This window comes from Eschrichtius robustus, chromosome 7 (assembly GCF_028021215.1).
Source record: "Eschrichtius robustus isolate mEscRob2 chromosome 7, mEscRob2.pri, whole genome shotgun sequence".
Lineage (NCBI taxonomy): Eukaryota > Metazoa > Chordata > Mammalia > Artiodactyla > Eschrichtiidae > Eschrichtius > Eschrichtius robustus.
Window position 1 is genome coordinate 78,911,203 of NC_090830.1, and position 22,721 is coordinate 78,933,923.

General features: G+C 34.4%; 1 protein-coding gene across 4 annotated transcripts in view; it reads left to right on the forward strand.

The window, feature by feature from the left end:
• The window catches only part of ADK (adenosine kinase), a 511,904-nt gene that overhangs the window by 66,229 nt on the left and 422,954 nt on the right, over positions 1-22,721 (forward strand). For all 4 annotated transcript variants that reach the window (XM_068547943.1, XM_068547942.1, XM_068547940.1 and 1 more), the window contains exon 3: positions 3,803-3,856. In XM_068547943.1, the coding sequence (XP_068404044.1) occupies positions 3,803-3,856 (54 nt within the window). The remainder of the gene's footprint in view (positions 1-3,802; positions 3,857-22,721) is intronic.

Here is a 22,721-nt window from a genome sequence, read left to right on the forward strand (position 1 = left end):
GCAGAACAGCATACATTAAATGAAAATAAGAACTACATATAATTATAGCCCCACATTTAAACAAACATTTAACAAACATTAACATTAAATGTTTCAGTGAGAAATAGCTCCATTTCATTAGTAAGAATTATGGACCTGATGGTATATTTACTTTTACATTTATAATTCTAATTTATATCTTGCCTACTTCCAAAATAAATTTGAGGCAGTCCTTTTAGTATATAACTGTGTCCTCAAACCTAGCAGTTTGGCTGATTCTGGGTAGTATATGTATAGGTCAGGTTCTTAAGAAGAAGGGTGCAAGAGTCAAGGAAGAGATAAGCAAGATAAAATTGATAAAAAGCAGCAAAGATGAAGAAAAGTAAAGGTTACTGAGATCTGATGGAAAATTCCCTGGTTTGGGGCAGGGGAATATCAGATCAGAGAAAGAAATACTATGGGAAGACTGAACATTTTGAAGTTTGGGGTTAGAGAACTAATTTGCCTGGAGGATAGTGCAAAATGGATCTTGCAAATTTATTGTTGAGGACCTGAAGATGTACTCTGTGAATCTGGAGAGTAGAATTTCCCTTTGGGTGATTTGATCACAATTAGGCTATCCTAGTCTGCTTCTTGCCTATACTATGGATCTTTTTTACGGGCCATCTTAACTATTCCCTTCAGATTCTTGTCCTCAGACTTTAAAAGGGAAGGTTGTTCATGGGGAAGGAGCAAAGAAGAGATGAAATGGGAGAGGAAGAGAAAGTTGGGCAACAGATAAAAGCTGTCCATTTTTTGACCCTCTTATGAAGGAGACTTATTACTCCCTCTTTTGTTTATTATAATAAACATTATACATTGTACTTAACTTTATTGTAATACTTATCACACTGTGAGCAGTTACTTTTATTCTGATTTGTCTACTAAATTGTGAGGTCCTTAAGGGCAAGAAATGTTTGTTCTTTCTCTTTTACTAGCCAGCTAGAGAAAGAAGGAAAGTAACATTGATTGAGTTCCTATTTTATATGTACCAAGCACTTTGCTAAGACATAGATATCATCAAATCCACTGGTTGCAAACTTTTTAACTTCCATAAAAATATTTTGATGAACAAGTACTTCCTCACTCATTAAGTTAATATTTATGATTTTTATATTGTAACATTAAATAAAACTGATAAATCACTCTTAGTGGATGCTAAATACCATTGTGGTTTGATATCTACCATTATTCATTTATAAAAAGACACAAACAGGCTCTTTTTAAACATTTAAAAAATTTATATTCCTTTCTCTGTTTAAATTTGTATCTCTATTACACTTTTCCCCACCAGATTTTATCCTTATGTGGTGTATTTTTATGCATGGATTATGTTTTGCATGTAATATACTATGCATACATTATGAAGGCAATATATTTTTATGCATGAAAGCCTTTCGTGCATATTGATCACACTATTGTATATCTCTGCAACATATATATATGTGAAGTCAAGTTTAAAAAAATTTCCTAGTTTTTAAATTGTAATTAGCATATAGTTAGTAAAACAACATAAATGTATTAAAATGTTAAATCATTATTAAACAAGAAAATAAGAAGTTATTGGAAATGCATGTTTGAATGAGATGGGTGAAGCTGATCTTCAATGTTTTTCAATTAATTCAACCTTTTGTAGATAAATAATACTCAATGCTGCAATAAGACAATGGTCAACATCAATTTTATTTCCCCCTTTTTTCTTTAAGAGGTGTAAATTCTGAGCAATTTGTTTACATAATTAATTGAATGGTAATGCACAGTTTTGTTTCAGCAGTTGTCACTCAGTTATTTGAACTCTTCTGTCATCAAATGATTTATCATCAAAATTATTTTTATTTATCTGTCAGCTGATAATTTAAGTCCTTCTTCAGTTTCGTTGAAAGCAAAGACTAGAAACCACCTGACTTGCCAGGGTCATTAGAGTCATTAGAGGCATACAATTCCGGGAAGTACACCAAAAAAGGCTTTATTAAGTCTTCTTAATATAATTATATTAGGTAGTAATTATACCTGTTAGTGTTTTACTTATAGGTATTGTTCAGGAGGTATTGAGAAAAGCTAAGTATTGTTAACTTCAGTATACCTATGTCAAAAGGATATTTTTTTGATAAGATGTTTTTATCAGGTGCCTTAAACATGTTTTAACCAAAGCCATTTATTCAGTTTAAAGCCATTGTCTGTCTTGGAACCTTGTTGGCAAAACTGTTCTTTCATTGTCAAACCAATCAGATTTACTTTCATGATATAAGAAGTCTGACTTTATTTTTCAGTTCAAATAAATGATTTGATTTGTGTTCCTGTGACAACCATGTTTGATATTTAATCCTTGGTAGATAAATGGAAGGCAGGGAGACTTGTTTTAAAAGTGTGTTGCTTGGAAGAACTGTCTTTCTTGTTCTTTTTAGAAACTCTGAGTTTTGCTTCACAGAACTCTCCCTGAAAAGTAATGTATTCTTTGATGATGAACATGGGCTAGAAATGATGAACTTTTTAAATGAAAATTGTAACCAACTTCTGCCCCATTCTATAATATATCTGAAAATAGAACATCCTATCACAATTACTCATTTTTAATTTCTATCTTCATTCTTTACAGTAATAATGTATAGAACAGGAAGCCCTATAGTCAGTTTATAGTACTTTAAGTAAAGAAGGCTTTGCAGACAAAATATTATGAATCATTCCTTGTTTAATACTTCAGAGATTTTTATACCTAGGCAATGCAGTACGGTTTCAGTCAGGATGGACGAGAGGTATGCCATTCTTTTTATAAAGTGAGTAAAGACTTGTGGAAGGGGAGTCAAGTCAGGAGAATTTGGATGACCTCTCCGTTTGGACCTCTGATCCATTGTCAGGCAGATTAGTTTTAGGAAAGGAATGAATACAAGTGGAAATTGAAGACCTGTCCATTGTTGTTTATCTATTTCTGTGTACTCCTCAGAGAGTCTGTTTACCTTCAGTAGCATAAATATATGATATTGGAAGATCCCTGTTCTAATATTTATGGTAGCCTCTATTTTATAGCCAGGGAAACTTAGACTTAAAGAGGTGAAAGAATTGGCTGTGGTCATTAAGCTAGTAAATGGCTTAGTCAAGAACTCCAAAACTTACTTTTCCTCATGTGTCTCACTACCTAGTACATAGTCTGGTACACATAGATGTTTGCTATGTATTTAATAAAAGAATAACTTCATATTGTTTTGTGAACTATTAAATACTTAACATTGTAGTAGTCTCTTGAATTTTGAACTGCTGGGTGAAAGTAACATAGATGATTCACTACAGAAGAATATTGAAGATAACTCATATTTTTAAAGCATGATCAAGTTCATCTCCCTTTAGTTCTTGAGGTGGTGTCTGTGGAAGTAACTAATAGACCATCAGAGAACTTAGGCACTTTGGGAGACTTCCCTGGTGGTCCACTGGGTATCCGTGCTCCCAATGCAGGGGGCCTGGGTTCGATCCCTAGTCAGGGAACTAGATCCCGCATACATGCCGCAACTAAGAAGTCTGCATGCTGCAACTAAAAGATACTGTGTGCTGCAATGAAGGTCCCACGTGCCTCAACTAAGACCCGGTGCATCCTAAATAAATAAATAAATACTAAAAAAAAAAGAACTTAGGCAGTTTTAAATGTTTTATCAATTAAGATAGAGACCTGTTAACAGTGTGGTAGTGTTTATTTGATAGGGGTCAACTGGCTGTATGTTGATACCACAGTCAGATGTCCACGAGGCAAACATATGTTTATATGACCAGTATATTTTTGTTTCTGTGTTAACAGGTATTCTCTTAAACTGAATGACCAAATCTTGGCTGAAGAGAAACACAAGGAACTGTAAGTGCATTAAGCTCTAGGCTGTACATAATTTACTCTGTCTATGGAGTAGATGCATGTAAACAATCTGATTTTTTAAATTCTGTGGGGTATAAAATATAAAGATGTAATCAATATTATGATCTTAATCCTAGTAGGATTAGGATAATTTAAACTACAGAAGGTTAACACAGGAAATAATTCTTCCTATGCACACATTAGAATATGGAGTATTGTATCCCATCCTCTAGACTAAGGGCATATTCGGAAATAGGTCGTTTCATTTTCTTTCCCCAGATAAAATGTTAAACTGTCATTGTTAATTTTGGCTCTTGCTCAGTTGACTTCCACCCTGTGCTTAAGGTGGAGAAATATGATTTTGTTTGCTGTCTTATGAAAAAGTAAATGCCTAACTCTGTTTAGCACACAGTAAAACACTTTAAATATAAAGTTTTAAATGTGAATAAAATTTTGTTCCTTTAAAAAATTTTAATGTTTGTAGGATCCTATCTTTCAGGTAGGATAGCTGTATACATGATTCTGGGATATCTCTGTTGCTATTTTTCTGCCCTGTGGTAGTATCTAAAAAGATTACTACCTCACAGGAACTGTGAGGTTTTTAGTTAAAAGTTACAGACTTGGGAGTTTTAAAAATTCATCTCTGGGACTTCCCTGGCGGTCCATTGGTTAAGACTTCGCCTTCCAATGCAGGGGGTGTGGGTTCGATCCCTGGTCAGGGAGCTAAGATCCCTCATGCCTCAGGGCTAAAAAGCGAAAACATACAAAACAAAAGCAATATTGTAACAAATTCAATAAGGACTCGAAAAAAAATGGTCCACATCAAAAAAAAAAATCTTAAAAAAAAAAATTTCATCTCTTTTCAATATCATAGGATTGTCCAAAGAGGGACGCTAAAATAAAGTATATGCTTCTGTTTTCTAGTAGGCTACTTTTTTTTCTCCATTGTGCATAAGAAAGTTCTGATAATTGTAATTATTATTGAAACACCTAATGTCAAATAATAATGTAGAATTAAGTTTGAGGAATTTGAGGCTAACTACACCTACAGGTTGGACCTCACTTATTATTATTACTATTATTATTTTAATTGAAGTATAGTTGATTTACAGTGTTGTACGGGCTGCGCTTATTATTGATGATAGTCAAGGTTCTATCTGTCCTTTTTGTAAATACATTGGTGAATTTTACAAACTTCCTTGGGAGTTTCCTTAGTGTTTGACACTCCCTTATGTTAAAGATACTTTAATATCTAACTCAAGTCCCTCGTGGTTTAGTTTAAATGTAATCTTCATTTGTACTCAAGTTATGGAGAATAACTTTTTCTGTAGATTGAGTGCTTCAAGACTATTATTTTCTTCTCAAGGTTAAGTAATGATTTTTCTGAGTACTTTTTAAGGTGCTATTTAAAAACTCTGTCCTGAATCTTTTCCAAATTATTTTCTTTCTTCTGTCTTATAGAAGGGATTATAGTAAGTGTTAATCGTAAAATGGTAGGCTCAATGTGTAAGAAAAGGATTTAAGAGTTCTTAGAGTTGATATATCCCATTGTTATGCTAGCCTTTCATCAGTATTTTTATATTTGTTATGTCTTCATTTGATTATAATCTCCATCGTGGGTTCTCAAATTTATTGTTAAGGAATTTTATATAATTTCTTTCTTTACTGCCTAGTCAATGAGGGTAGGTGATTGTCACTGTACCATTGGTTGGTTGCTTACTTAAAGGTTTGGTAACAGAACTTTTCTGTTTTGGGAATTAGGTAGTCAACCTAGAGGTTCCTTTGGCCCTTGGAGACTATGACCAATATTAAAAATACCAGAAAACTGCAATACTGTGAATATTTTCATATTATTTAATATGTAACCCATATGAATGTGTTAATTCATTTACAGTTTCTTTAGCTGTCTGTGATATAGTTCACCCTCATGGATAGACTGATTTTTTTTCTTAGATTTTATTATGAAAAATTTTAAATGTATAGTATATAATTACACATATACTCACCACCTAGATTTTATCATTAACATTTTACTCTCTTTTTCACCTTATCCATTCTTTTGTCTATCCATTACTTCATCTGCTTTTTGAATGCTTTTCAAAAGTAAATTGCAGACATCAATATGTTTCCCCATAAATATTTCAACATGCATACCATCACCTAGAATTCAATAGTTTAGAGTTTTTTGTCTTTACCTGTAAATATTTTCATACAGTGAAATGCACAAATCTTAAGTGTACATTTGCTGAGTTTTGAGAAGTGCATAAATGTTTGTAACCCAGTCCTCTATCAAGAAATTCCCTTATGCCTCTTTGTAGTCACTCTCTGCTCCTACCCTCCGAGAGGTAACCCTTTCTATGACTTTTTTCTACTGTAGATTAAGTTTTTCCTGTTCTGGAATTTCTTATTAATGGAATCATATGTACGTTATGTTTTATATAATACTTCTTTCACTCAGTATAATATTTTTTAGATTCTTTCATGTTGTTGCATATATTATTTAATTTTTTTTATTGCTGATTAACATTCCATGGTTCATCTGTTCTCTTATTGGTGGATGTCTAGGCTGTTTCCTTTCGTTTGGCTACTATGAATAAAGTTGCTGTTAATATTTTTGTATAAGTCTTTGTGAACATGTTTTTATTTCTCACGGATAATTACTCAGGAATAGATTTGCTGCTGAGTCACTAGGGTAATAGTATATTTGGTTCTATAAGGAACTACTAGATTTTCTTTTTTTTTTTTTAATTTAGTTATTTATTTTTGGCTGTGTTGGGTCTTCGTTTCTGTGCGAGGGCTTTCTCTAGTTGCGACGAGCAGGGGCCATTCTTCATCGCGGTGTGCGGGCCTCTCACTATTGCGGCCTCTCTTGTTGCTGAGCACAGGCTCCAGACGTGCAGGCTCAGTAGTTGTGGCTCACGGGCCCAGTTGCTCCGCGGCATGTGAGATCTTCCCAGACCAGGGCTCAAACCCGTGTCCCCTGCATTGGCAGGCGGATTCTCAACCGCTGCACCACCAGGGAAGCCCCTAGATTTTCTTTTAAAGTGGTACCGTTTTACATTCCTACCAGCAATATATGAGAGTTCTAGTTGCTCTACATCCTCATCAACATTTAGTATTTGTTGGTCTTGCTAATTTTAGCTATTCTGGTGGATATGTAATGGTATCTCAGAGTGGTTTAATTTGCATTTCCATGATGACTGATGATATTGAGTAGTTTTTCATTAGCGTATTGGCCATGTATATTTTCTTTGGTGAAGAGTCTGTTCACATCTTTTGCTGATGAAAAAAATTAGATTGTTTTGGCCTTTTATTGATGAGTTGTTGGAATTCTTTATATATATTCTGGATACCAGTCAATGTGAGATGTATGTTTTACAATTTTTTTTCTCCAGTCCCAGGCTTACCATTTTTTCTTAATAGTGCCTTTTGATAAGCAAGTTTTAAATTTTTATAAAGTCTAATTTATCAGTTTTTGCCTTTATGATTATTACTTTGTTCATCTAAAAAACCTTTGCCCTCAATTTATGAAGATACTCTTATTTATATTTTTCTTTAAAAACTGTATGGTTTGAGCTGTTTTGTTTAGGTCTGTGATCTATTATGCATTAATATTTGTATATGATGTGAGGTAGATGTCGATGTTCATTCTCCTTTATCTATATGGATATCTAGTTATTTCAGCACCATTTGCTGAATAGACTTTATTTGTCCACTGAATTGTTTTGATGCCTTTGTTGAAAATAAAATAACTAGAAATATGGGTTTATCCTGTTCCGTTGATTTACTTGTCACTCTTTATGCTAGTCACACAGTATAGTAAGTATTGAAGTCAGTTGCTGTAAGTCCTCCCACTTCGTTCTTCATTTACAAGATTGCTTTGGATGTACTAGAGCCTTTACATTGCCATATATTTTAGAATCAGCGTATCAATTTCCTCAGAAAAACCTTTTGGGATTATCATGGGGATGTTGAATCTATTTGAGAGAGAATTGACATTTTAACAGTATTTAGTCCATCTTTAATTTCTCTCAGCAGTGCTTTGTAGTTCTCAGTGAAGGAGTTTTGCTTGTCTTTAGGCCAAATGAATTTTAATACCAGCCTTGCTTTATGACTATGAATTTCGAAACAAAAGATTGAGGGTTTCAAATTATATTTTCACCTAGAATGTGTTAAATTTGGATAGATGATTTTTTTCTTCTCACAGTGCCTAATACGTCTTCTGGATATTCCGTAGCAGACCTTTGGTAGGGCAATCCTGTCTCGTTAACAGTATCAGGTATAAAACATACTAGCTGAGTGTAAATAATATGTACTTTTCCAGAATTTTCTTTCTTTTATGTTAGGCCACTTGGAATATCTTCTGGATTTGATTGTTATATACTTTTTCTTATCATTCTTCTTACAGATTTTTATTCCTCTTTGAATATATTACATAGTAATTATTTTATAAGTTAGCATTTATCACTAAAAGTATATTGGAGTTATTATTTTTCTACCATAACTACATATTTAGCTGTGTAGGAAAATTAGTGATGTCCCTAATCTTTGCCAGTTATGGTTAAAATGAGTATCATTAGGCCATACCACAGACTGGAAAAGAGAGGTAGATATTTAGCTTAAATCTGTCATAATTCTTAGAGAAACTCTTCAAGGCATGTAGTGTGATGATAGATTAATAGCTCAAATTTTTTTTTAAAAATTTTATTTTATTTATTTATTTATTTATTTATTTATTTTTGGCTGTGTTGGGTGTTCGTTGCTGCGCGCGGGCTTTCTCTAGTTGCAGAGAGCGGGGGCTACTCTTCTTTCCAGTGCGTGGGCTTCTCATTGCAGTGGCTTCTCTCATTGTGGAGCACGGGCTGTAGGCGTGTGGGCTTCCGTAGTTGTGGCACATGGGCTCAGTAGTTGTGGCTCACGGGCTCTAGAGCACAGGCTCAGTAGTTGTGGCGCACTGGCTTAGTTGCTCCGTGGCGTGTGGGATCTTCCCAGGCCAGGGATTGAACCTGTGTCCCCTGCATTGGCAGGCGGATTCTCAACCACTGCGCCACCAGGGAAGCCCCTCAAATTTTTAATCTAATGGAAGTGCTCTGGAAAAAAAAATTGTATGGCGTTATGACAGGAAAAATACATTTTATTGATTGAAGCAGATTTTCAGGTTAGGCCTTTTCTTTTGTCACTATTTAGCATTAAAAAATCACATCTTTTCTAGGTTACTCTTTGCTTTAATTACTTTATTTCAATTAAAAATGATGTTGGAAAGGAGTCTAAATCTTATTAGGAGCCAAATGACCTGTGTTTTAATACTTAATATATACACATTTTACAGAAAACACAAAATTTTCAATTCTCTTAAAAGGCAAGTGCCATACTATTGGATTAATCTTAAATGAACTATTCTCTTTTTCTAGTGCAATTAACTAAATTAACTCTGTGGAATATTACGCAGTTATTTATTTTATTTTATTTTCTTAACATCTTTATTGGAGTATAATTGCTTTACAGTGGTGTGTTAGTTTCTGCTTTATAACAAAGTGAAACAGCTATACATATACATATATCCCCATATCTCTTCCCTCTTGCATCTCCCTCCCTCCCACCCTCCCTATCCCACCTTTCTAGGTGGTCACAAAGCACCAAGCTGATCTCCCTGTGCTATGCGGCTGCTTCCCACTAGCTATCGATTTTACATTTGGTAGCGTATATATGTCCATGCCACTCTCTCACTTTGTCCCAGCTTACCCTTCCCCTCCCCATGTCCTCAAGTCCATTCTCTAGTAGGTCTGCGTCTTTATTCCTGTAGTGCCCCTAGATTCTTCATAACCTTTTTTTTTTTTTAGATTCCATATATATGTGTTAGCATATGGTATTTGTTTTTTTCTTTCTATGCAGTTATTAAAATGTTTTTAGGAAAATATTTAATATCGTGATGATTTAAGTAGGTGAAAAAGATTGCTTGTAAATATCATGAAAGAGAATTGTAGTAGAATAGTAGATCTGTGGGTGATTGGTAATGGGTTAATTTTAATTTTTTTCTTTGTACTTTTATGTGTGTTTTATTTTATTTATTTATTTATTTATTTATTTATGGCTGCGTTGGGTCTTCGTTGCTGCATGCGGGCTTTTCTCTAGTTGTGGCAAGTGGAGGCTACTCTTCGTTGTGGTGTGTGGGCTTCTCACTGCAGTGTCTTCTCTTGTTGTGGAGCATGGGCTCTAGGCGCACGGGCTTCAGTAGTTGTGGCATGCGGGCTCAGTAGTTGTGGCACACGGGTTTAGTTGCTTGGCGGCATGTGGGATCTTCCCAGACCAGGGCTCGAACCTGTGTCTCCTGCATTGGCAGGCGGATTCTTAACCACTGCGCCACCAGGGAAGCCCTTTAGGTGTGTTTTATGTGTGCTTTTCTAATGGGTTGTGTTATTTCTATAACCATAAAAAAGAAAGAATGAAAGAAATTATAAATTCCCTAAATTTTAATTGGTTATTAAATATACTTATCTATTACAAGATGAACTTTTTCTATTTTATAATCATAATTGGTGAACTAAGTTAAGAAACATAATGAGCGTCTAAAGGTTGAAAGGGTACAAGTTAATTTTTTTTTTAAGTATAACATGAATTCTTGTTTCTTAATGACAAGTGCTTATATAACAAGGATCTTACACTTGTTAGTATATGCTTGATTGATTTGGCATTGGTTGATTATCTTAATTCTTTTGGCTGCTGGCTCTCTGCTTTGTAGTTTTTGACCTGTACACTAAAGAAAATTCTTAGATGAGTATGCCCCTATAAGAGCAGAATATTAATTAAAAAAAACTCAACACCAGCCCTTCATGAAAGCTGCTCATAAATAATTTCATTTGTGTTTTTACACTTAAAATAGCTAAGATCTCTTTGTGCTCAAGACCAAGCTTTTAAAAATATCATAAGAAATGTAGCTATAAAACAAAAATAATTATCCAATTAATAATTCCATGCTTTTTCTCCTAAAACGTTATTTGCTTCTTAGTTCTAATCTGCTGAAGATAATCTTGATTCATCATGATATTGTAAAAATGCATGGGCACCATTACATTAGCTGGCGTTTTGAAAGCGTACCTTGATTCTTTGTATACCAATGGGAGAGTATAATAACTCTAATTATTTTGATATTACTTTATGTGGTAAATATTAACTATGCTTTTATTTAAAATATTCTTAGTTCCCCAGATGTTGTGATTCAGATTCCATATACACTTAGCCACTCATGCCTCATACTTCTACTTGTTATTTCCCTGTCTGGGGAAGACTGACATGCAAGGAAACAGGGAAGATTGGTCAGCAACGAAAGTGACACTTGCTTCTTTAAGCATAATGGTTTTTCTCAGGTTCTTGTTTTCTGTTTTTCTACATACTGAAGATTCTGAGGGATAATTTTTAAGTAGGGAAGACCAAGAAATTAAATTTGTGATCTGATTAATCCCAAACTATGGAACTTATACTTTGCTCTGTATGTGGTCCAATAATGAACTGGTTCCATTAGTCTTCTACAAATTTTTCTCAGTCTGTCAGAGATTTAGTTTTCTAAGTGGAGATATTTAAAATAAACTAGAAAAATATCACTATTTCATTGAATAAATATTTTTTTTGCCTACTTACCAGTTGCTATGCTAGACACTATTTAAAGGAAAGATACTGACTTCATTTATCAATGTAGACTTATTCTCCAATTAATATTATTTCACATTTTAAAACAGTTTCGTAATTGGAGATTTTGTAATAGTGGGTTTTCTTATTGTTGGACATATCCGCAGTTATAGAAGATAGAACCCTTTTCATTTATGAATATCTAAATTCTGTATTACATTGAATAGAATATTGAGATCAGAACATATAGATTGAGATAAGGAAAGATAAAAATTGGCTGGAGTAAGAGACAAATTCCAAAGGCAAATATAAATAAATTCAGAAGTATCCATGCCACTTAACACAGACAGAAATAACTTGATATCTGAGAATTTTTTTCAGTTTGCTGTACTACATAAAGCATGGGGAAAGCCTCTTCTTAAAAGAGATTCACATTTATTTACTTGGCTTTTCAAGATAGCTCCCAAGATAAAGGATGAATTTTTACAAGCAGTTTATGCTGTTCTAATTTATTTATTTTATATATTTACTTTTGGCTGTGTTGGGTCTTTGTTGCTGCGTGAGGGCTTTCTCTAGTTGCAGTGAGAGGAAGCTACTCTTCATTGTGGTGCGTGGGCTTCTCATTGTGGTGGCTTCTCTTGTTGTGGAGCATGAGCTCTAGGTGCCCGGGCTTCAGTAGTTGTGGCACACGGCCTCAGTAGTTGTGGCTCGCGGGCTGTAGAGCACAGGCTCAGTAGTTATGGCACACGGGCTTAGTTGCTCGGCGGCGTGTGGGATCTTCCTGGACCAGGGCTCAAACCCGTGTCCCCTGCATTGGCAGGAGGATTCTTAACCACTGTGCCACCAGGGAAGCCCTATGCTGTTCTAGATATGAAGTATATTTTCCCTTTTGTTACTGAGTGAATTCTCCTTATTGACTATTCTTTTATGTCAAAATTGAATTATTTTGTTAGAATTACCCCTTGAATTTAAAAATTTTATCTTGGAATAAGTATATTTACGTTTTTATTGGTTTAGGATTATGATGAAATGGGAGAAAATAAATGAATTATGTAAGAGGTATAAAGCAGGAGTATTGGAAAGGACACTCTTTTTTTTTTTTTTTTTTTTTTTTATTTATGGCTGTGTTGGGTCTTCATTTCTGTGCGAGGGCTTTCTCTAGTTGTGGCAAGCGGGGTCCACTCTTCATCGCGGTGCGCGGGCCTCTCACTGTCGCGGCCTCTCTTGTTGCGGAGCACAGGCTCCAGACGCGCAGGCTCAGTAATTGTGGCTCACGGGCCCAGCCGCTCTGCGGCATGTGGGATCTTCCCAGACCAGGGCTCGAACCCGCGTCCCCTGCATTGGCAGGCAGACTCTCAACCACTGCGCCACCAGGGAAGCCCCAAAGGACACTCTTAGACCTTAATTTTTGGTTCAGTGTAAAAATATTATAATTTCTTAGAGAACAATGCCAATTTCTAAACCAGCAGGGGAGATTTTTAAGTATTTAAGTAGCATGTTTCAGAACATGTTCAGAGCCCTTAGAGACAATCAGTAACATCTGATATGCTCTTAAATTCATTATTATTGATGATGTGGCTTAATAATTCTTTGAAAATATCAAGATTGTCTTGTAAGAGTAGCGTAAGAACTGATTGCCTATAAAGCTGCTAGATTTTGTTCATGGCAAATGCCAAAGAGAAAAAAAAAGCCTGGGAAGTGAAAAGTCAAAATTGAAATAAAGAACATCTAGGACCACCAACAAGGTTAAATGGTTAATATGATTTCAATATTCATAAAAGCTGCAGTATTTTAAATACCATGAACATTTTTATGGTCCCTTTCTCAGGGCCCACTTTCTTTTACATATTTTAAATTATAGAATTTAAGATTCTAGAAATGAACCCTAGAACTAATTATTCATATTTTATGATGAATGGGTGAGATCCACATGATAAAGTGACTTGCTATAGGTTACACTGCTCTTTAATGACAACGCTGGACCAGAATTCAAGTCTTGTGATTCCCATTTAAATGCTTTTTCTATCACACCAAGCAGCTCTCTAAAAATACAATAATTTTTTTAAATAAAAAGGATTGATATTCAGTGCAAGTCCCAGTACTGACTGATTATAATGAACCCAGTGGCTATATCAAGGCTCTCAATGGCTGATTAATTTTACAGTATTATATTATGGTTTAGAAACCACCTCAGACTCATTGAGTGAGTTGAGGAGAGTCAGGTATACTATGTATACCCGAATTCCAAATGCAAGGCACTTCTCATTCTTCCAAGGAGATGGTATAATACAAAGCTTTTTGGCCAAGTTGACTCTAAAAGCTTTTAGAGAAGTTTATGAAATAAGTTAAATTTATACTTGTAATTTAGGTTAGTTATATACATTTTACAACCACATATTATGTGAAATAATTTTAAAATTCTTTTTTCTTTTTTACTTCTCATTTGTTTGAACATTCAGAATTTTCATAATCTTTGTTACCAGTAGAAGAATCCTTTTCTCTAGAACACAGCAATCTTTTTTGATCGAAGTTGTTTGATTTCACGTATGATCCTTTCATTGGACATTTTATCCTAAGCTACAAATGCCTCTTACATGGGAAACATTTTTGTTGTTGTTGTTGTTTGTGAAATATTTTTGTAGTTGATTTTTTAATATATAGTCATGATCTTTGTACGGTAGCTGTTTACTATATTGCTTTTTAAATTGATCTTTAAAAAGCTCTACAATAACATTTACCATTTGTGCTTATGAAGCTGTGCCTCCAGGAATAAGTACTAAATGTGTGTTCAAATTCTTTGCTCTTTGTTTTTTTTACTAATATCATCAGGTGACTTCTGTAAGAATACCAAACTAGCATTGATTGAATTCATTCCAGGCAACTACTAATGGTTCTAAGCTAATCTGTGACCAGAGTTCACCCCTTTGGTGAACTTTTGTGACTGTGCTCTCACTTTAGAATTCTAGGATTTCATAATTTCTTCTTATCTGTTGTTATAACTGGATTTTGAAACTTTCGAAAGGTTTGCTTAAATATTGTTTAAAAGAAAATTATTAACCCTGACATAAAGAAGTACTCATTACAAGAGATAATTTTAGTATTAAACTTTGTCTTATATTCATGCATATATGATAGATGAATGAAAAATGTATGTTAGTGGTAAAACCTTAAAAGCCTCAAAGGATTAATCCTAAATTACCACCTTCTGTTTTTGAAGAAATGTATGGTGCTCTGGATTTAGCACTAGAAGAAACTGAGTTTATGTATGTTCTGCCACAGATTGTATCCTTGGTGTATCAGGTAAGATTCAGTTCTACTATGAGTAATAAGAAATAAGAAACCTGTTATAGGGATTAAACCTTACTCATTGCGAGAAAAACTAGGGAAGTAGAGGTCCAGAAAGGATTAGAGAAAAGTCACTAACCAGTCCTGGTGTGTGGATTAATGAATTGGAGCTCTCAAGAAGCAGCTAGGCATGTCTAGCTGCTGGAGTGAACTGTGAGGAGAGTTGGTGGATTGTTGGCTCTTTGAAGCTACCACTTCTGTGAGTTTTCAGTGCAGCATTTGGTGATGGGCTTAGGCCTGGTTGGAAAGGTAAGCTGGAGGTGGAGTGGGGATACATAAGGATAAATTGGAATTCCTCCCATACCTTTCTGTCTTCACTACCTCTAGCCAGTAACTACCCTTGGAGTGAAACGGCCGCTGCTTCACTTGTACCTCCCAAATTGTACACAAATTTCTCTTGTGGCTAATCCCAACCTAAAACCACATAGGGAAGGAAATTTCTGGGGGTTGTAGTTTTTAGTTGACACAGTATAAAACTACCATACTTGGGTTAATCACTTAATCTCTTGAATATAACATCGTCATTTGTAATATAGTGATAATTTCATTTTATCTTGTTAGGTTTAATGAGGATTAGATGAAATTATATATGTGAAAAAGTTTTGATCTACAAGGAGTCATAGAGGTTAGTTGTGATGTAGGTTTTTTTGAGTATGATGATGTTTATAAAAACACTCTTGAACTGGCGTCGGCTCTTAGAGAAGCTTAGCTGTCTATATCTAAGCTCTTAGAGAAGCTTAGCTGTCACATATCACTGTGGGTTTAGATTAGTGCTTTGCTATTTCATTATTATCCATTAAGCAAGTAGTTTCTTTAATTAGCTACTTCTCTTTTAGTCTATTCCGTAATCCCTCTGAATATAGTTTTTGAGTTTCAGGCATAAAATTGTTCAGAAAAAAATGGTAGTGGCCTTTTTTGCTTTCTACCTCTTTGATTTTTTTAGTGGGGAAGGGTAAGATGGGGTCTGAAACTTTATCCAGACCTTTTCAGTCCAAGTGTAGTTCATTGATCTTTTGCTACAAATAATTTACTTGACAGTATTTTACTATGTGGTATCAGTGGGGTGAATTTATTAGGGTCAACATGGGTTGGAGAGAGTAGAAATTGCTGTGTTGAATTCTTATTTTTCTTGGTCTACAACAGACGCAAGAATATTTTGAGAGTGCAGCTATGACTGATATCTACCTGAAAAACAGTGTAAGGGTTATGCCGACATGGTCTATATTCCCTTAAGGATTGAGTCAGACTATTTGGGAATGATATGAATTTAGGAGTTTTGGGGAACTTTTAGTATCTGTTAGCAGCTAATCTAGTTCTTGAAAACTACTAACTATATATACTTAGTATTTTCTCTACTAACTATAATTAATGTTTTCTTTTTGGAAAGTATTGAAAAATTGAATAACACTTAAGAGCAAGGAAAGAGGGCATTACTTTAATTACTCTTATGCTCTAATTTAATCCTCACAGCAACCCTGTGAGGTAGGTATTATAATCATTCCCATTTTACAGGAAACTAAGGCTTGGAGAGACTATTACTTTTCTTATAGTAGGAAAGGTATGCTCCAATTTGATTTCAGATCTTTTTTATTGCTTTTTACTTTGCCTAAGTTCAGTGACTTAGGAAAAAGAAGATTCTAAAAAATTCTTTAGAAGAATATTATTTAAAACACACATTTACTTCACAAACTGTATTTATGGTGGATGTTATATTTCATTAGTTTTAATATGATTTACTAGAAAAATACCATGGTTTGTAGGTAATACTGTGGTTTTTGGGGGTTGGCTGATGGCTAAGGTGTAAAACCTTAGAGGATAATCTGAGCTTATGTTGACTAGAAATCCAGTATTTCCAACCAAATAGGTCTTTTCTTGAAGTTCTGTGTATTATAAATTTATTCCTTGTGATGCTAGCTCCCTCTGTAGAACTTCATTAAGATTGCAACTTGGCTTTTTCAATCATTTTGCAAAGTGATTGAAGCATTATCTAGAATAGATTTTAAATTTTTCTTTTAAAATTTTACTTTATATTCTAATCACTTCCAAGTGTTTTTTCTTGTGAAGATGTTACCTTTATAAAAATGTCTCACTTTGTATATACTAAATTTTAGTAGCATATACAAAGGGAAACCATCTTCCCCAAATATTCCTACTACTTTAATGTTTTTTTGTTTGTGAAGGCCAGAGACACTTGTGATTTCTAGGTCTGTAGGGTCTGTGTTGGGTAAGACCAGAGGAGGTAGAAAAAAACCAAAGGAAGATTTGAAAAAAAAATTTTTTTGGAAGGGTAACTGGTTTCCATATATCATATTTGAAATGATCTTTTTTAAAGAGTTTTTTCATTGTTAAATTGGATGAGAAAATGGTCATTAAGGGAATTTTTTGGGGGAGAGCGTCTTGCAGAAAAGGAGACAAACAGAATTTCTGCGTGCTAGAAAGATTCATTTCTTTTCAAATTGAATTCAACAAAAAAATTCAAAGAAATGCAGAAAATATGCTTCACATACACAGTTTCCATAAATTTATGTTCTTGTAGGAAAATCCTTTATTATCAAATCTTACCACCAATTTTCCTCTGTGTGAGTGTGGATACTTCTTTCATCACTACTTTTTCTCCTTTCTCTTGCAAATTATTTTCTATTTAAATATTAAGTTGTATAATTATCTCTTCAGAGATGCTTTCCCCACTGGAATGAAGGCAGAGGGACTGTGACTAGCTTCCAAGATGGAATTTGGAAAAATGGGCGAACTGATGTCAACTTTAGAGCTAGGGACTAAAACACAATATGAGGATAGGAAAGAACTAAAATATATATGCTCTTTCAATTAAAAGAAATTAACTATACTCTCTTCTCAATAGGATTGAGGGACATTATTAGGATGATGCACGAATTGGCTTTTAAACAATTTTGTAAGATAATTACCTTTGAACCTTTTGTTAATTCTAAACATATTTATTCTGTTAAAGTATAATATAGTTTACACAAACACAGGCGTGCATTATGGTGGCACAAATAACATCAAGGATGATTCTTATTTTTTTTTTATACTTGTTTAGCTTGACTGAATTTATAACAGAATTGTTTGAAAGAATAGAATTGAGCTATTTTATTAATATAACTATCCTTCATTATCTATAAAAACATTGAGCTATAACTGACATGTAATGTTGTATTAGTTTCAGATGTACAACGTAATGATTTGATATATGTATATGTTGGTTTTTTATTAAGTATTTTTTTTAACATCTTTATTGGAGTATAATTGCTTTACAGTGGTGTGTTTCTGCTGTATAAGAAAGTGAATCAGCTATACGTATACATATATCCCCTTATCCCCTCCCTCTTGCATATTAATTATTGATTTACAATGTTGTTAATCTTTTTATACAGTAAAGTGATTCAGTTATACATATATATACATTCTTTTTTTAATATCCTTTTGCTTTATGGTTTATCATAGGATATTGAAGATATATGTGTATATTGTAAAATGATCACCACAATACTCTAGTTAACATCCATCACCACATATAGTTGCAGATTTTTTTTCTTGTGACGAGAACTTTTAAGATCTACTCTCTTAGCAACCTTCAGATATACAGTTGACCTTTGAACAATAGTGGGGGTTAGGGGTGCCCGCCCTTCTTACAGTGGAAATTCCACATATAATTTATAGTCTGTATACTTGATTCGTCTATATTTGCAGTTCCACACCTGCGAATGCAGTCAGCCTTGGATTGTGTACTACTGTAGTATACAGTGGGCCCGAGTGTGTATAAGTGGACCTGCATGTTTCAGATCATTGTTGTCCAAGGGACAACTGTACAATACGGTATTACCATATTATATCCCCATGACCTATTTATTTTATAACTGCACGTTTGTACCTTTTGACCATCTTCATTATCTTTAAAGCATATATTACACTCTTGAAACAGTACTGTTGTTTTCCTTTATCAGTAAAAAATTGTAGTGCTATATAAGCATTTTTCTAGAGGTTCTAATAGTTTTTATTTTATTTATTTATTCATTCATTCATTCATTCATTCATGCTGCCCTGGGTCTTAGATGCGGCACACCGGATCTCCCTTGTGGCATGTTTAGTTGTGGCATGTGGGCTCTTAGTTGTGGCATGCATGTGGGATCTAGTTCCCCGACCCTGGATCGAACCCAGGCCCCCTGCGTTGGGAGCGCGGAGTCTTACCCACTGGATCACCAGGGAAGTCCCGAGACTTTTGTTTTTATATCTGTTTTTGAATATAATCAAACTTAACAGCAGGCTTCTTCAAGAAAATCAGATAGACTCCTAAGATACAATTAGGGGCCTATCTTGTTATTCCTTAAGTATTACCAATTTAAGTTTTGTTAGCAGAGAACAAAATCCTTCTGTTTTTTCTCCAACAATTGGAATGACTTTGTATATAAGTACCTCTAATTCTAGCAGCCAGCTAGTGTCAGTGATCAAGTTTGGAATAACTTCTATGACTGCCCTTTTAAGTCTGGATTCTGAGAGAATTTTTTTAATGCCAGTTTTAGGTTTCTTTAATTATAATCTTTTTCCTTTAAAATATGTGGTAGGTGAAAGCATAAACTTTTTCAGAACTAGTTTTCTCTAAAGTCAGGAGATTTATATACTACCTATATTATGATGCCTTTGGTTGTGAGTAACGGACACTCAAAACAAAATGACTTTATATATAGAAAATTTTATTATTTAACCCTATTTTATTATTTTATTATTTAACCAACCCTTATATGGAGGTAAGGGTTGGTTAATTTGGTGCTTCAGGAACATCATCAGGAAGCCCTGGGCCTTTTTGTTTTTCTGCTTACCATCCCCAATGTTCTTTTAGGCTGTTTACTCCTCATGGTTACGAATGGCTATTTGCCGTTCCAGAGGTCAGATGTAGTTGACGATATCTAGAGACTCTCAGGAAAATCTTGTTTTTTGTTTTTTGTTTTTTTTATGAATATGAACTTGAGTTTTTTTTTTTCCCCATGGATTTAATTAATTAATTTATTTATTTATTTTTGGCTGTGTTGGGTCTCTGCCTCCGCGCGAGGGCTTTCTCCAGCCGCGGCAAGCGGGGGCCACTCTTCATCGCAGTGCGCGGGCCTCCCACTATCGTGGCCTCTCCCGCTGCGGAGCACAGGCTCCAGATGCACAGGCTCAGCAGTTGTGGCCCATGGGCCCAGCCGCCCCGCGGCACGCGGGATCCTCCCAGACCAGGGCTCGAACCCGTGTCCCCTGCACTGGCAGGCAGACTCTCAACCACTGCGCCACCAGGGAAGCCCTGTTGTTCTTTTTTAAGTGCAAGAAGAGCTTTCCCAGAATTACCCCAGCAGACTTCTCCTTAATTTATCATTGACTTCCATTGCATTATATATTCATTCCTAGACCTCTGACTGGCAAAGAAGATAGAATTACCATGGTTCTCATCAAGAGTCACTCCATGGGTCAAAGCACAGGCTCCCTAATAACTGAACAAAATTTGGGGTTCTTCTGGGAAAGGGAAATAGCTGTTGGTTGGAGAATTAACAATGCATTGCTTACAATGCTTAATAAAATGGCTATGTCACATTTCCCTGGGTACACAGCAACCAGGGTCAAACTTACAAACTGCCTCAGTGAGAGATTTCGTAAAACTGTTTTCTGCTGCAGTCTTTATTCCTTGTTACTGTGCACATTGAAGAAAATGAAAATTTTTAAGAATTGAAAATTTAAACCCTTTCCCTGATAGTAGCCAAGATATAAAAGTGTGTGAAATTTGAGTGAATATTTTTTAAAGCATGGGACATTTGTGTTATACTCAGACTTGAAAGGGGATATGCACAATTATGTGACCTCATGGGAACTATTGCTCCCTTTTGTCTGACATAATTTTCAGCCTTTTCTTTGATTTCTTTGATTTCTTTGATCATCCTCAGCAATCCAGAAGGACACCTTTAAAAATAAAGAAACAAAATTATTTACTGTTCTCTAAACCAGGGGAGGTAGAAAAATACATTCAGAAGAATGGTATACAGTGTAAACTGCTGCTTTGGTTAGTGCTGTATATTTGATATGCTCTCTCTCTCTCTCTATTTTTTTGATATGTTCTATATTTGATATATATATTTATATTGAGATGTGTATTTTTAGAGGATCATAATGGGGAATATTTCTACTGCTTCCTGAAAACATCATTATAATATGGTTTTTTTGGTGTTTTTTTTAAAGTTTTAGTAGTTTGGGGAATTTTATTCCAGACTATTATAAATTATTATTCAATATCTTGTTTTGGAATTATTTTACTGAGTCACCTGACAAAGGTAGGATTATATCTTTTCCATAAAATGAAGAATATTATCTCCTATTGCAAAGAGGTATAGATTTGCCATGGATGAAAGCAATGACTCTGGCTTCAATCTACCTTGAAGAAAGAATAAAAGTAGAATTGAATAATCTGTGGAAAAAGGAAGATGGACTGTCATATTCTAGTACTTACTATATTAAGAATGTTTAATATTAGTAGGTGATTTTATAATTAAAGTATTCTAATTTAGGGTATCTTTGAATCAAAATATAAAGTTCTCCCTTAATTTTCATAATGTTTCTATATATTTATGCTTTCTATTTCTCTACAAAATTTTTTTGTTAATATGTCAGACTTGGAAAATAATAGTAATAATGCTGCAATTCCTTAAAGATTATAGTAGTATCTGATTTTACAGTGTTTACCAGAAGTGGATAATTTTCAGCCTCTCTTCAGGACTTTCATTATTTTTAGCTGTTATTCTTACTTTCTGCATCTTTCTTATTTGTTTCCTTTGTTGGTTCTAATTATGCCCTCAGGACTTATAAATTTATTATGTTTTCTAGAGGATACCTCATCAGATATTTGAAAATGATTACACATTTTTTAGGAGTAGAAGCTGTCATTTGTATCCATAGGCCTTAGTAGGCATTTATGTTTGTTGATTGACTTGATTGATGACTTAATGTGTAATAATATTTCACAGTCTTCCATTGGTTTGTATAATTGAGGGAATTTTCTGTTGTTCTTATCTTAGATTTGTGATCTGTAAAGTATATTCTAAAATTATGTATGTATTTCATAATGGTTTTATCTGGACCTGCATAAAACAAGTGCTTATTTTAAAAACTGTAATAATCTAACCTTGTCAATCCATTGTTAGTTATTTGGAAAAATGAATATTGTATGATATGAAGCACTTCTTTTTATTGCTAATTTCAGGTTTCACTATCTGGGAAACCTCTATGTAAAAGTATAGGTCTGTTAATTATCTTCTCTGTTCTGTCTGGGTTGATTTATTGATAATTTAAAATAAAATTTTTCAGTAAGACTCTAGGATTCTGGGGATCATCTCATTGACTTTGTACCTGGTATTGTTGACAGAATTATCACTGTTATTAATCCTTATCCTTTAAACATTTACATTTGTAAGGCAGAGTAAATAAAGCCATTGTACGGGTTGGAATTGTGGATGAAAAAGGTTGCCTGCCATTCTGTTAAACAAGCCATCAGTCACCACAGCTGCCCCAGATGGTGTGCCCTAACGGGAATTCAGGATGGAGAAAACAGGATATTGGCCCTAGATTGTTAAGATGCATATCACAGGAATAATTTCAGTGAGCCCAGACTCTTGCATCTTTCCATACCTAGAAAAGCAGTAAAATCATTAATTTGAGGGTCTGTTTTTTGTGATTAGCAGTAATCTTTTGATGTTTGACTACTTTTTTTTGTCCCCCCAGCAAAAACTCCTATATACCCAGGCTCCTCCTTTACCTCTTTGGAACAGTTCTCCTCCCTTACCTCTTTGGAACAGTTCCTCAGAGCTATCTGAGAGACTGTCTCTCGGGCTGTAGTCCTCAGTAATATCCCCAAATAAAACAA